We start from the raw sequence: 17134 nt of genomic DNA, 5'->3' as shown, positions 1-17134 counted from the left end.
TCTCATGCATTAAAGTTTAAAAAGGATATTCGGTTATTTGGATAAAAAAAATCGAAACCCAGTAAGTTAGGGCACGATTTTCTCAAAGCTCCAAAGTACCGAATACTGCCTTATTTTTAAAAGTTTTCTTTTTAAAAATTAGAGAAAATTAAAGCAATATTAAAACGATGCGTAAAAACTTTGATTAAAAAACGGCAATATGAAAATACAAATAAACAATTTATAAAACACATAATGACAATTATTTAAATACTAGAATCAATAATCAAATACCAATGAATTTAAAACAAAGAGTATAAAATAAAAGAAATAAGGCAAAATAAAATGTAAACGAATTTAAAAATAATGAATTTGAAAATTAATAATAAGAGAAAAAGAAATTTGAAATCAACAATATACAAATCAATAAATAAATTATATATATATATATAAATAGGTAATATATGTATAAGTTTAGAATAAATAATATATAAAAATGAAAATAGGTAACATATAAAGTAATAATATATAAATGAATTTAAAATAAATATTGTGTAATAAGGAATTTAGAACAAGTTGCATGACACAAACAAAAAAAACATGCCATATGAGATTTTAATTTTTAAAAGTTGCATGACACAAATCTTAAATATAAATATAATAATACAAATATTTATGAGATTATATTAATAGATATTATAAAAACATATGAGATTATAATCATCATTATAAAAAATATTAATTTAACAAACATTTCACCACAAGATAAATCATCTTTTTAAATTTTTAACTAAAGAACGAGTAAATAGCCAGATTTCGAAAATATCTTTTAAACAAGCATTTTTACGTATCGGGAATTCGAGACATTGTGTCCTAACTTACTGCATATGATGCTTTCTTTCTCAATTAACGTGGAATATGCCTCCCGTTTTCCCAAAATTTTCAGCATTTTAATACAAGGATCGTATTTTTAAAATTCTTCAAAGCTTTCAATTTTCGACATTAAGACTTTAACTAATCAACTAGGTACCAATTTTGGGCGTTACGAGGGTGCTAATCCTTCCTCGTACGTAACCGACTCCCAAACCCATTTTTCTGAATTTCGTAGACGAAACTCGTTGTTTTAATAAAATCAAATCGTTTATTAAAAACAACCACTTTTCAAGGTGACCCGATCACACCTTATCAAAAAGGATTGGTGGCGACTCCCACAATCGATTTTATTTTTCAAAACCCGAGTCGACCCCGTTTCCATCCAAAAAAATTGGTGTCAACAGTCCCCAATGGAGTCATCAAGTTGTCGAAACTATTTTTATTTTGAAAAATGGGGTCAACTTTTAAAACGAAATGGAGTCGCCACCAATCTTTTTTTGAGGTGTGTTCGGGTCACCTTGAGATTAATCATTTTAATAAAATATTTTGATTTATTAAAATAATGATTTTGGTTTACAAAATTCGAGAAACGGGCTCGAGTCGATTACGCATACGAGGAAGGATTAGCACCTCAGAACGCCCAAAAATTAGTACCTAATTGATTAATTAACGTCCTAATGTCGAAAATTTGAAAAGATTTTAAAATACAATCCTATTTAAAAACCCGAATAAATCGAATTTGATGTTAAGACCTCCTTGTCCCGAAGTAATAAGATGTCACATCCATTAAGTTAGGATACGACATTTTAACCCTAAAACTAAGCTTGTCTCATGCATTAAAGTTTAAAAGGATGCGTAAAACTTTGATAAAAACGACAATATGAAAATACAAATAAACAATTTATAAAACACATAATGACAATTATTTAAATACTAGCATCAATAATCAAAGACCAATAAATTTAAAACAAAGAGTATAAAATAAAATAAAAATATAAGGCAAAGTAAAATGTAAACAAATTTAAAAAGAATGAATTTGAAAATGAATAATAAGAGAAAAAATTTGAAATCAACAATATACAAATCAATAAATAAATTATATATATATATATAAATAGGTAATATATGTATAAGTTTGGAATAAATAATATATAAAAAATGAAAACAGGTAATTTATAAAGTAATAATATATAAATGAGTTTAAAATAAATATTGTGTAATAAGGAATTTAGAACAAGTTGCATGACCAAAAAAAGAAACATGCCATATGAGATTTTTAATTTTTAAAAGTTGCATGACACAAATCTTAAATATAAATATAATAATACAAATATTTATGAGATTATATTAATAGATATTATAATAACATATGAGATTCATCATTATAAAAAATATTAATTTAACAAACATTTCACCACAAGATTAGATAATCTGTGACAGCCAAAATTCAATTTCTTCCAAAGATAGCAAATTTTCTCAACAAAAAATAGTAAAACCAGCAAACATTCGATGGTTAAAAATAGTAATCCCAACACTATAAATAATTGACTTTATGCTACGTTGTTCTTCGAGCTTCTCCTCTTTGCCAAGCTAAAGAGGCTCCCCGTAAAAGTGAGGCTCCTTTCGTTACTTATAGTAGCAACGCCGCTCCAACCCCAAAGAATAAAAGGTTCTTCTACTGGTATATATAACAATGGTAGAACCTCGGCGTTTACTCATGATATTCTTTTTGTCGACGTTGTTGATTGCTTATAGCAATGCAAATGTCGAAGAGATTCAGAAGGATACCGAGGAAGGGGACGAAGAAGGTAAGGTAGGAGGTCAGAAGGCTCAGGGCGTGACATATGACGCAAGGTCCTTGATCATCAATGGCAAACGAGAGCTTCTCTTTTCGGGAGCTATCCATTACCCACGTAGCACCCCAGATGTATGCATCTTTTGCTTTTCTCTCTGTATAATATAGTTTGGTTGATGGATGGATGGATGGATTTAGATTATTTACAACTACTGGGATTTTGCAGATGTGGCCGGACCTGATTAAAAAAGCTAAGCAGGGAGGCATCAATACGATTGAGACGTATGTTTTCTGGAATGGACACGAACCAGTTGAGGGACAGTACAACTTTGAAGGAGAATTTGACTTGGTGAAGTTCATCAAGTTGATTCATGAGCATAAGTTGTATGCAGTCGTTAGGGTTGGCCCCTTTATCCAGGCTGAATGGAATCACGGGTAACCATTTAAACTTTCTCAAATTCTTCTTTAAAATTGATACGAGTCCACCATATTGACTTTTTCGCACTGAAACTATCAGAGGATTACCATATTGGTTAAGAGAGGTCCCCGACATCATTTTCCGATCCGATAATGAACCTTTCAAGGTAATGTTCTGAGGGATAAATACATCAAAGTTATACACAAAATATGATGCAAGGCTTCAAATCTGAACCAAACTTTTAACTTGTATAGAAACACATGAAAAGGTTTGTGACCATGATTGTTGACAAACTGAAGCAAGAGAAGTTGTTTGCTCCACAAGGAGGACCTATTATTTTAGCACAGATCGAGAATGAATACAACACTATTCAACGAGCATTCAGGGAAAAAGGGGATAGTTATGTTCAATGGGCTGGAAAACTGGCCCTTAGCTTGAATGCCAATGTCCCATGGATCATGTGCAAGCAGAGGATGCCCCAGATCCCGTTGTAAGTTTATAATTGATAAAAAAAAAATGAGATGGAAAACGTGTTTATTATGGCATAACAAAGTGAGAAATGTAATATACTTGGTTCTTCAGATCAATACATGCAATGGAAGGCACTGTGGAGATACTTTCTATGGTCCAAATAAGCGCAACAAGCCGGCATTGTGGACTGAGAACTGGACTGCACAGTAAGTAGTGGTGCAGTTTATATGAAGATGTTAAAGAAGATTCGAATATGTTGGTGTATATATAGGCTAATTTTGTGGCTGTTTCAATGGGTTTTTTAACGATTCAGGTATAGAGTATTCGGTGATCCACCATCCCAAAGGTCAGCTGAAGATTTGGCATACTCAGTTGCTCGATTCTTCTCCAAAAATGGAAGCATGGTCAACTACTATATGGTATAGGAAGATAATTGGCTGTCTTCTCTGGGTTCATTTCTTAGCTAAATGACACTCTTTTTAGACAAAGCTCACTGTTCTTTTTGTGTCTGCAGTACTATGGTGGCACCAATTTTGGCAGGACAAGTGCCTCATTTACAACAACTCGTTACTATGACGAAGCCCCTCTTGATGAATTTGGTAGGATTAAGAACATGTTATCTGATGATCTATGGATTGAAGTTGTGTATGCAGCTAACTTTCACATTTTAATGCTTTAGGTCTTCAAAGGGAACCAAAGTGGGGTCATCTTAAGGACGTCCACAGGGCCTTGAGTTTGTGCAAAAGGGCTCTATTTTGGGGGGTTCCTACTACTCTAAAGTTGGGTCCAGATCAACAGGTAAGCAATGCAACTATACGGAGTAATCGAATTGGATTTTGGGTAAATAGATATTGGTTAGTCTACTAGGGAATTAAGTTAATGTATTGCGATATTGCAGGCTATAGTCTGGCAACAACCTGGAACTTCAGCTTGTGCGGCTTTCTTGGCCAACAATAACACTCGTCTGGCACAACATGTGAATTTCAGGGGCCAGGACATTCGCCTGCCGGCTCGTTCCATTAGCGTCCTCCCTGATTGCAAGACCGTGGTTTTCAACACTCAACTGGTATCTCCAATTCTACAAGCTCACATAAGCTGCCCCATTGTGTTTTACAACCTGTGAATTAACTTACCATTGATTTTTTAACTCAGGTCACAACTCAACATAACTCAAGAAACTTTGTAAGATCAGAAATTGCAAACAAGAACTTTAACTGGGAGATGTACAGGGAAGTCCCTCCTGTCGGACTTGGATTTAAGTTTGACGTGCCAAGGGAGCTTTTTCATTTGACCAAAGATACAACCGACTATGCTTGGTACACAACTAGGTGAGTTGAAACTTAAATGAACACCTTGATTTTCACCTGTTACACATAGGATATTGAACTATGAGTTTCTGCCTGCAGCCTTAAGTTGGGTCGACGTGATTTACCAATGAAGAAAAATGTCAGCCCAGTTTTACGGGTTGCAAGTCTTGGCCATGGAATCCATGCCTATGTAAATGGTGAATACGCCGGTTCTGCACATGGGAGCAAAGTTGAGAAGAGCTTTGTTTTCCAGAGAGCTGTAAGCTTGAAGGAAGGGGAAAACCATATTGCTCTCTTAGGCTACTTAGTGGGACTCCCTGTAAGGCTTCTGCAACTTAAAGCACTTTGTTACGCTTAAAATGAAATTTATAAAATCAATTAACATGTGATTTTGTTTGCTAATCCAGGATAGCGGAGCCTACATGGAGAAAAGGTTTGCTGGGCCTCGTTCTATCACCATCCTTGGTTTGAACACTGGAACACTCGACATATCACAAAATGGTTGGGGCCATCAGGTACCCACTGGACTTGTCACTTTCTGTAATAAATCTCAAGTAATAGTTTAGTGGTGGAGATGGCTTCTTAAACGTAATTTGGAATCCCCTTTCAGGTTGGAATTGATGGAGAAAAGAAGAAATTGTTTACTGAAGAAGGCTCAAAGTCTGTTCAGTGGACAAAGCCAGACCAAGGAGGACCATTAACATGGTACAAGGGATATTTTGATGCACCAGAAGGGGACAACCCAGTTGCCATTGTTATGACTGGTATGGGGAAGGGTATGGTTTGGATCAATGGTAGAAGCATTGGCCGATATTGGAACAATTACCTTAGTCCTCTTAAGAAGCCAACACAATCCGAGTATGTACACTATAAACGCTGAAACAGTCTTTTAACCGATATAAATTATAAACTAGAAAGAAGCTAAAATTCATGTAATGCAGGTACCACATCCCACGGGCATACTTGAAGCCAAAGAACCTGATTGTCCTCCTTGAGGAAGAAGAAGGCAATCCTAAAGATGTCCATATAGTAACAGTGAACAGGGATACAATCTGCAGTGCTGTGAGTGAAATTCACCCACCATCCCCGAGATTGTTCGAAACCAAAAATGGTACTCTCCAACCCAAAGTGAATGATTTGAAACCAAGGGCTGAATTAATATGTCCAGGCAAGAAGCAAATCGTGGCAGTGGAGTTTGCCAGCTATGGTGATCCATTTGGCGCTTGCGGAGCCTACTTTATTGGAAATTGCACAGCGCCAGAATCCAAGCAAGTTGTTGAGAAGTATTGCTTGGGGAAGCCCAGCTGCCAAATCCCCCTAGATAGCATTCACTTCAGTGACCAAAATGGCGCATGTACCCATCTCAGGAAGACTTTGGCCGTCCAAGTCAAATGTGCCTAAACAAATGCGTGCTTCGACACAGCTTGGGTTAAACTTCACATTTTATTTTTTTTAATTGAGCTAAGACGGTGCATGGAGGAGTGCTTGAACTATTTATTTGTATTTCTTAAATATTAAATGAAGATCTGCGAATTCCAGAATTACAATAACTTGCCCCTTTTTCTTTTTCTTGTCTTCCATTTAAGCAAAAAAACATCTGCATTGGTTATTTTTTAATTAAATTAAGAAATATAAGTATCTATACTATAAGATGCTGGACCGAGTTTGATACCACAAGTGTCAACTCAGTTCACATTAAAAAAATTTTAAAATTAAAATGATTAAGAGTATATAATAGGAGTATTTAAAATTTATAAATTTTAATAAGTAAAACTATCTGTAAACATTATTGTTCCTTAAAACTAAAAATTATTTTCTTGTATCTTGTTATTAGGGTACTTTAACCTCTCTAAAATGTAAATTATAAATATCCACCTTATTAGCAGTGTTAAAAATGTAGTCAAATTTCTAACTCACTTCCTTTTTTCTTTGTGAGTTTCGGGAATATTTCCATTCATAGGTCTGAGATCCACATCTATGAATTGAAAGGTCAGAATGATCAACATTGCAATCAATTGTTAGAATCAATAGGTCTTCAAATCGTTCATTTGAAAAAATTGAAACCTTTCTTATTGGATGATCATAATACTTCTCAAAAACTGAAATTCTTGATCAATGGAGGAACAATATCACCATTTTTGGTCAATAAGATACCAAAGTAGATGATTGACTCATTCCATACTAGAAATAATCGCAGGAAATCTTTTGATAACATGGATTCCTATTTCTCAATGATATCACACGATCAAGACAATTGGCTAAATCCCGTGAAACCATTTCATAGTAGTTCATTGATATCTTCTTTTTATAAAGCAAATCGACTTCGATTCTTGAATAATCCACATCACTATAAATTTGTAAGCATATTCTATTTTAGTTTCAATTTCATTGGGCTGCCCTAGTGGCAATGCCCATACTCATAATTTACTTTTAAGGAGATTAAGTATAACTTTAGCATGTACACCATATTTGTCTGGTCTAGAACATATTTAAAGTCGTATTCACATATAAATTCATATTTACGATCATATACAAATTTAAAATTTAGATTTATTGGGCTAAACCACTTTTTTACCATAGCTGTAAAGTCCATATTCATAAATCACACTAGCATAGTATACACAATTGTATTCACCCTCAATCCAAAACATAGCTAGATCAAATAAACACTTTTGTAGCTAGTAGTAAGGCACTAGTGTCATGGACTTAGATTTTTACCTTACAATCCATGCAGCCTTAAGGGTTTTCTTCCTCAAAAAACACCTAAGTTAACCTAACTCCCAATAATTGAAAATCAAACAGAATTCTTCTAAGGCACCAAAGAAGAACAAAGATGAACGAATTTGAAATATAAGAACAAAGCGACAGAAAAGCTAAGAACACAAAAGAGAGTTTTGAGAGAATGCTCTCAAGAATTTTATTACTCAATGAATTATTTACAATAAGGGGGAGAGACCTCTATTTATAGTTGAGCCTCCCTAAAATCAACGGTATGAATTAAAATACATCAATGGCTAGGATTAAAAGCTATCAAATTACATTTATTATATCTTTTAAACTTACAAGTTATCTATAAGATTGCATATCTTTGACTTGGTCATACTTTGTAGATGAGCCTTCATTCTTCCCAAGCAACGGGCCAGTTTGATTGGGCCAATAACCTCCCTTGATCATGATGGATCATATGATTGTGCCATGGTTACATGCTCCCATGCGCAACCCATGACATTCTCCCCATCTATTCTAGTGACGCCCTCGTCGTGTCCTCCACATGGAACTGGTCTATCTTACCTTGAAACTGCCATAAGGCCCCGATAGGTTCCCAACTTGCTTCAATATTGGGAAGTCCCTTCCATCACACAAAGTACTCATGCCTCAGCCTATAGTACTTTCGTCTAATCACACGGTCTACCTCGATACTTTCAACTTTGTGATCGTAGGAGACCTTCACCCCCATTGGTGTTCGTTCTGACTTGCCTTGATTTAGATCCTCTTGATCCTCATAGAATGGCTTAAGCATACTCACATAAAACATTAGGTGGACTTTGAGCTTTTTCAGCAACTCCAGCTTGTAGGCCACCTTGCCTACTCTCTTCAAGACTCAGAAATGTCCCTCATACCGATGCACAAGCCCTTTGTGCAAGCCATTATGTTGCAAAATCAAGTGTAGTTTAGCAAGGACTGAATCACCAACCTAAAATTGCACATCCCTTCAATTTTGATCTGCCCACTTCTTGTTGTACTTACCCACTTTATGTAGAAAAGCTTTGGCTAAGTCATTTTTCTCTTGTCAATCCTTTGCAAATTGATAAGTTGCTAGATTCGGTCCTGTATAATAGGTCACAACAGCATTAGGTGTGAGTGGTTGATGCCCCGTCACTAGCTCGAATGGACTTTGATTCGTTGCAAGTTGTATGAGAATTGGGCTACGTCCAACAACTTTGGTTAGTCCCTTTGTATGGCACTCACATATTGTCTAAGAGATGTCTCTAATAATGCATTCACTCATTCGGTTTGCGGATGCATACTAGTTGAAAAGTTCAAGTCTGAACCCATTGACTTGAATAGCTCTGTCCAGATCCGGTCTATGAACCACCGTTATTGATCACTAATAATAGATTGTGGCACTCCCCAATACTTCACTACATGTCTAAGAAACAAACGAGCTACCTCCTCAGCAGGGCACTTCTTGGTTGCTGGAATGAACGTTCCATGCTTGGAAAACCTATACACCACAACAAGAATACTCGCAAAACCATTAGACTTAGGCAAACCAAGAATAAAGTCCATAGATACACTCTCCCATGGTTGTTCTGGAATGGGAAAGGGTTGTAGCAAACCAGCTGGAGTCTTCAACTCAAACCTAACTTGTTGGCATATTAAACAAGTTTTTACATAGGTCTCAACATCTTCACTTATGTGAGACCAATAGTAACGATCCTCCAAAAGGGCCAAAGTGCGATGCATCTCTAGATGACCAACCCATCTTGAGTCATGACACTCCTTTATGACTTACTTGCACAATTTCCCATAATGAGTTACATAAAGAAGGTGCCCATGAGTGTATAGCAACTCCTCCTCAAACCAAAATCTCCTCATTTTCCCCTCTTTGGCAAGCTCGATCAAGTTTTTGGCTATGGGATCTTGGGACAATCCCTCTCGAATTTGCTCCAATAAGGAACCATCAGGTTGGCTGATTACTGCAAGCTTCATATTTCAGTTAAGTGCATCAGCCACAGTGTTGACACTCCTCGATTTATACTCCATAGTAAAATCAAATTCTGTTAGGAAATTTTTCCAACGAACCTATTTGGGACACAACTTTTTCTAGATTAGAAAATAATTGTTTGCAACATTATCAGTAAAGACCATGAACCTGGATCCCAACAAATAATGTCTCCATGTGTGCAAGCAATATACCACAGTAGTCATCTCTTTCTCTTGGACTGTGTATCGTCGCTCTGTCTTATTAAGTTTTCGACTTTTAAAAGTAACTAGATGTTCATCTTGCATCAGTACCCCCTAATTGGATAGCCCGATGCATTCGTGCATACTTCGTACGATTTTGAATAATACGGTAAAGTAAGTATGGGCTCCCTCATCATTACTTGTTTCACTTGATTAAAGGCCTTCTCAAATTGGGGATCCAAATTTCACACCTTACCCTTCTTCAACAAGTTTGTCAAGGGTGCTATGATTTTAGAGTAGCCTTCAATGAAGCGTCGGTAATAGTTCACCAACCCAAGGAAAGATCTCAATTCTATCACCTTGGTTGGTGGTTCCCAATCGAAAATATCCCAAATTTTGCTTTTTCCAATCTAGACTAGCGCATCGAATAGAGATTTAGATGGTCTAATGAATCTCGTAACTAATAACTCCTTTAATTGTTTTCGCAGTTCTTCTAATTTTGGCGGGACATACTGTATGCGACCCTCACTAACGGCTTCGAATTGGGCACTAACTCAATTATGTGATCCACCTCTCTCTTTGGTGGTAATTCTTTGAGCAACTTGGTAGGCATCACATCTCTGAATGACTACAATAATTGGCTCACTTCTTTTGGAACCTCACCAATGAGCTTAAATACTTCTTCGGCCTTCAATGTGGCTATGTAGGAAGCTTCATCTCTACGGACTCCTTTGGTAAATTGGATCACCGATAATTTTTTCTTTCATACCTTCTTTCATTTTCATTTGTACAATACATCGATGGTTTGGGCCCGATATCACCATATAATTGCCAAAAGAAAAAAATGTTTACGTTAATCCGATCAAGAAAGCTTAATCTAACCACAAACTCAAAGCCATCAAGTGGTATTACCTTAATGGTGTCTTTACCAGTCCATTCACCAAGTTGGATCTCAACTCCTTTGGCCACTCCCTCTATCTCAACAGTTTTTGAATTTACAGTCTTGATCTAATCTGATTCCTTCTCTATTTTGAGCTCGAGATCACGAGCAGTCTATCTCGACATGAATAAATCTGACGCACCTGTGTCAACAAGCGCATTCAATCTTCTACTCGCCACAGTGATGTCTACAAACATCAGCCCACGACTCATCTTGTCTTCGAAACCTCCCAGTATCGAATTGAGATTTTTGGTCGCCTCATCTTCCTCGTCATTTGCTTCCACAGCAGAAAGAGCGACCTTTTATGGATAGTATTTGATCATATATGGACCATCACAACCTGGGATAATAGAACAATCTCTTCTTCAATACTTTTATGAGGGCTTGAAGCCCATGGAAATGAACATGATAGATGCTGCCAGTGGAGGGCCATTGGTCAACATGACCCCCTAATAGGCAAGGTACTTGATATCTACAATGGCTGCAAATACTCAGCAATTTTAAGCCAATCCTAAACCTACTAGAAGAGTTCACTAGCTAAGTACTTCAACTTTAGAAGATAAAGTCAAAAAACTTACTAATATCATGAATTCTCTTTTTACAGTAAAAATAGGACCAGCCCGACTATACGAAATTTGTGCAATACCTGAACATACAAATGATGCATGCCCTGGTTTATGTGATGATACTATGGCCCATTTGGATGCTGTGGGGAACTTTCATGGACCGCCTCAAAGGCGATATGACCTTTACGCAAGTACATATAACCCAGGATGGAAAGACTATCATAACTTCAGTGATGGGGAAATCCTGCATTATAACCAGCCATACCAAAACCAATTTCCACAACAAACGCAAGATTCAGGTACCTCCCTAGAAACCATGGTAAATAGCAGTTAATGTGCTTGATGTCCAACAGCAAATACAACGACAAACTATTGATTTTCAAAAGAAAATAGAGGATTTTCAATAGAAAACAAAGGCATCTATAAAAGAATTGACCACGTCAATTGAGAAAATCAACTCATAGGGAAAGATGTCGTTACAAATAGAACCTAACGCAAGATAACACGCAAATGGAGTGACGTTGTGAAGTGGAAAAGAACTAGAACCAAATCCTGGCTGGAATCTTGATCAAGATTCTGCCCAGGAAAAGTATGAGAACGATAAACAGGTCTGAACGAAACCTCCATTACCCAAAATTCAACCTCCGTTTCCAAGACGATTGAACCTGTTAGAGTATGCCCAAAGATCAATCATGAGATGGTTGTAATAACATACTTGATTTATCATGTTTATTAATATAAGGCGTTACCATTATTATTTAAGTTTCTTTTCTGTGTGTATAAATAAATTGTTTTATAATAATGTGCTGAGAATAATATGATTATTCTTAACAAATCCTTAGTCAAGCATTATTGTTGGCTAGGACAACAATAATGCATTAAGACTAACATGTAGTTGATTGATGATAAAGAGTTGCCATTGATATGGAATGTCAAAATCGATGCATGAATATGTGTGTTAGAGAACAACATATTGGACTGATCCGTTATGAGTATGTTTCTTGGATTATTATGTAATTGTCACAACATTACTCATAGTGATTAATATGTATATGATCCTCAGACTTGAGATCATCATAATCCCAACATCATGAGTTGTATATTTTGATACAGTCAAACGTACACCGTAACTGGTTGTTCTATAAAGGTTGATGTTGGATATACCATGATCTGTGTAGAGGGATATGGTTGATCGATATAAGATAAGTCCCTCCTACATAATGGGAGTAATATATTAGACCACTTGATTGAGTGAGACTAGAAATGCATGGCCATGCTCAAATAAGCTCATATGAGATGTCATACTTATTTGTATTTCATAGTCTACTTAAGATATCAAGGAACATGGAATGGACTATGCAAGTGTGACTATTCCATAACTTGTGTCCAATCCAGAGATATAAAGGACTTAAGGTTTATTGCATGAAAGGTTAATCATAAAAAGGTTATGCCGAATCATGATTTCTTGTGACTTAGGTAGCAATGATGCATTGCTAGGTGCCACTTATTGTTTGTAACATTGGAATCATTCTAGTATTACTGCTAACGTTACAAAAACCTACAAGTTCACACCCTATAGTTGAAATGAACGGAATAAAACATAGTTGGTATTGTATTTGGTTGTCGCTTGAATTAAATTAATTATAGAATTAATTTAACTGGGTAATCAAATATCGAATACATTATATGTACAAGGTTGTTGTGCGCATAATAAGAACATGAATTTGGTTCGTATATAAATTTAAATAAATATATAGTTTACCAAAATCATTATTATAATTAATATAATTATAATTTTCGGTTTAAAAACATCGTTATATTTATTTAATTTCTAGAAACCCTAAAATAGATATAAAATCATATTTTTTCTTTGCATGGTGGGTCTAGCAGCTGTCAAAGCAAAGTCTTTTCCAAAACAGTTTTGGGGATTCCTTCCGTTCATTGTCAACTGGGTGGATTACGTAGAGGCCGAAGTCACGATAGATTGTGGCTTGGTTCGATAGTAGATCAGATTACTCGTTACTGAGGTGTCACTGTCTACTTAGAATAAAGATTCAATAATTTCGAAACCTTTATTTCAGCCCGATTCGTTCCCCATACATGGATCCATGGTTAGGATCACCAGATGTTTTATTTTTTCGCTGCGCTGTGGGGGTTTAACAGAACTAACATCAGAAAGGTAAGGAGGAAAAAGAAATCCTCAAAACATTCAGAAACATCAAGATCAACATACCATTATTGGATGCCATCAAACAAATTCCACGATATGCCAAGTTCCTTAAGGAGCTTTGCACCAACAAGCAAAAATTAACTGAAAATGAAAGAGTAAGTGTTAGTGAAAATGTATCTGCAGTGTTGTAGCAGAGAATGCCAATAAAATTTAAAGACAGAGACATGTTTGCAATACCATACAAAATAGGCCACTTAGGAATTAAAAAAACTATGTGTGATTTAGGGGCCTCCATAAATGTAATGTATTTTCTCACTTATGAATCACTTAACGTGGGGTTTTTTATGAAAACAGGTGTTATCATTCACTTAGCAGACATGTCTATTGTGCATCCCAAAGGAGTCTTTGAGGACGTATTAGTGAAAGTCAACAGACTTATCTTTTCTACGGACTTTTATGTGGTGAAAATAGAAAAGGACAACGCTCTTGGGTCTTTGGATATCTTGTTGAGGTGACATTTCCTTAGTACCACAAGTATTGAGATTGACGTGCATAGCAGAACCTTCACGATGGAGTTTGAAGGGGAGATCGTAAAGTTTAACGTTTACGACGCTATTAGTTACCCTAGTGAAATCTTAAACGTAAACCGTGTCGACATAATTGACTCAATAGTAGAAGAAACTTTTGAGTCACCTTATGAAGATAAACTTGAAACATTGTTTGATAATAATTTTGATTCAGAATCTATTTTCGAATCTGTTAATGAATTATCGGCTCCTATGAATATTAAACTTCTACCTTCTATTGTACAGGCACTAGATCTAGATCTAGAATTAAAATCACTTCTCGAGAATCTCAAGTGTACATTTTAAGAGAATGGTGAGATCTTTACCGACTTAAAAGGAATTAACCCCTTGACATGCACACATAAAATTTTCTTGGAGGAAAATACGAAACCATAGCAAGAGGCGCAAAGACGATTGAACCCAAATATGTTGGATGTGGTAAAAAAGGAGAATTTCTAATCCCATACGATTGAAAGAATTTAGCTGGAACAGCCCCAATACTAGTTGAGGTCTCAAGCTAACAATGTTAAACAAGTGCTTGTTGGGAGTCAACCCAATTTTATTTTTTATATATTTTATTTTCTTTATTTTCTTACATGTTAATAGATTTTATCTCTCTTCTTACGTTTAGGAGAATCGAGGAAATAAAAAATTAAATTTAGAAACGAGTGGCGAAAATAGTAACGAAAACGACATGGGGAGTGTTCTAAACCCTTTCTATTTCATCATATTTGTTAATATTATTTTCACATTGAGGGCAATGTGATTTAAGTAGGGGGAGACATTCCTCATTATTTCTGTTATTTTATTTGTTGTTTCTTCTATTATGTTACTATTGTTGTTGCCTTGTGGTTGTTTTTGCCCACATTTATTTTTTTAGTATATCATGCCCCTTTTCATGCCCAATATTTTGACTAAGAATTACCCTTTTTTGACCTGAAAGCATGACTCTTGTCCACTGAGTTAGTTATGATTTTACTATATTGATTTCATATCCACTGTTTTATTTCTATAAGGCTAAAATAATTATAATTAATGAAGTTAATATTATCTTACTTATAGTAAAATCAATTAAGTCTAAATACAAAGAGAATATTTAATACAAATGTATGTTAAATTTATTTTCATGACTAGTAAGTAATTGCCAAAACTTATTTTTGACACTTGATTGTTTTTCCTAGTCCTCCAAAATTAAAGTTTTGTTTCATTAAAAGAATAAAATAATATGAAATCTGATAATTCTGTGTATATGAGCATAGTTTAAAAGGTGATTGACTGAGTAACCAGGGTAGGGTGCTTGGGTTGTCATCCTACTTCGCGTAAAAAGATTGTGTGACGTGTTAGGTAAAACTCTGCTAACCGGGAAAAAAATTTAAGAGTGTGTTGGGTTAAGTAACTGGCGTAGGGTGCTTGGGTTGTCATTCCACTTCACGTTAAAAGGGCCAATATATTCTTAAACCAAAAATATACATATAATATAATAAATTAGGAGTATGTTGGGCTGAGTAACCGGGGTGGAATACTTGGTTGTCATTCCACTTTACGTCAAAAGGGTCAATACATTCTTAAGCATCAAAAAATAAAACTAAATAAATAAAATGAAGGAAAATGATAATTACATTTGGGGACTAAGGGTGGAACAAATAGGGTGTCTTGGTAAGTTTAGTAAATTATCTAAGTTTAATGAAATAATCCAAGTCGATTTAATTTTTGTCTGGTTAAGTTGGAGTACTTTTTGGTTTTACTTAAAGCAAGCTAAAGGTTCTCTTTATTTTCATATGCATTATGCCTAATTTTTATAAAACTTTGCAGTGATATTTCTTTCATGGTAAAATCTAAATTACACAAAGGATAGGATCCATTTTTCAGGGCAAGCAGGGGCTAAGTAGGGGGAATACGATAATACTCTAAAATGACATACCTCACTACACCAAAACAGGCTTTTAGCGGCGTTTGGACAAAAAACGCCGCTAAAAATCGCCGCTAAAAATCGAGTATTAGCGACGCTTTCCAACTAACGCCGCTAAAGATCGAGCATTAACGGCGTTTTTTGGAAAAACGCCGCAAAAAACTTAAGCCCAACGGCATCATTTTCTAAACTTTCGGGGCTTTAGCGGCGTTTTTGAAAAAGTGCCACTAATGATCGGGCTTTTAGCAGCGTTTTTAAAAAAGCGTAGCTAATGCCCTGGGCTTTAGTGGTGTTTTCGCTGCTAATGCTCAGAGCTTTAGCGGCGCTTTTGGAAGAGCGTCGCTAATGCTCAGATCTTTAGCGGCATTTTTAAAAATCGCCGCTAATGCTCGGCTTTTAGCGGCGTTTTTGAAAAAGCACCGCTAAAACATTTTATCTGATTATTTACTATTTAACTTGTTTATTTATATTAATTAAAATTCAATTCATTTTAATTGAATATTTGTTAAAATGGATAAATTTGAAATAATGACACGTAGAAATAATTTGAAATAAAAATATAGAAAATATTTGTTAAAATGAAAAAAATTAAAATACTATTATTTAAAATAATTTTAAAAATTTTTAGGTACATGATTGATTGATTTTTAATTTATATATTAAATAATTTCATATATAATTGTAAAAGATACGATAGTATTAATTTTAAAATATTTAATTAATTATCATTATAGTTTAGGGTTTAATATATATGGTTTAGGGTATATGGTTAATTTAGGATTTAAGGTCGGTTTAGGAGTTAGGGATTATGGATTAGGGATTCTGGTTTAAGGGTTGTGATTTAGGGGTTAGGGATTAGAGATTAAGAGTTAAGGATTTAGGGTTTATGGATTCAGTGTCAAGTTAGGCTTTAGGGTTTAGATTAATTAGTGTGTTTTAATTTATATCAAATAAGATTTAGGGATTTGGGTTAGGGTTTAGGGTTTAGATTAATTAGTGTTTTTAAATTTATATATTAAATAAGGTTTAGGGGTTAGTAGTTAGTGGTTTAGGGTTTAGAGACTCGGGCAGGTTAGGGTTTAAGGTTTAGATTAATTAGTATTTTTTAACTTATATATTAATTAAGTTCTTATATAATTATAAAAGAAGGGTTAGGGGTTAGAGGTTAAGGATTAAGGGTTAGGGGTTATGGATAGGTAACTATCTATTTTTGATAAGACCAAATTATAACA

At 35.0% G+C, this 17134-nt stretch overlaps 1 protein-coding gene across 1 annotated transcript; it reads left to right on the top strand.

Annotated features, from left to right (window-relative positions):
• Positions 1-2427: 2427 nt before the first annotated feature.
• On the top strand, positions 2428-6393 carry LOC105785912 (beta-galactosidase 13). The gene is given in 15 exon segments (XM_012612110.2): positions 2428-2779; positions 2874-3082; positions 3165-3231; positions 3320-3533; positions 3536-3555; positions 3648-3742; positions 3850-3955; positions 4051-4135; positions 4216-4334; positions 4435-4602; positions 4689-4864; positions 4943-5162; positions 5251-5358; positions 5454-5701; positions 5785-6393. Coding segments are annotated over 15 exon segments (2529 nt in total). The 5' UTR covers positions 2428-2545; the 3' UTR covers positions 6245-6393.
• The last annotated feature ends 10741 nt before the right edge of the window (positions 6394-17134 follow it).

This window comes from Gossypium raimondii, chromosome 1, assembly GCF_025698545.1.
Source record: "Gossypium raimondii isolate GPD5lz chromosome 1, ASM2569854v1, whole genome shotgun sequence".
Taxonomy (NCBI): domain Eukaryota; kingdom Viridiplantae; phylum Streptophyta; class Magnoliopsida; order Malvales; family Malvaceae; genus Gossypium; species Gossypium raimondii.
Note: the sequence above shows the minus strand (reverse complement) of the source record. Positions and strands in the feature narration are given on the sequence as shown.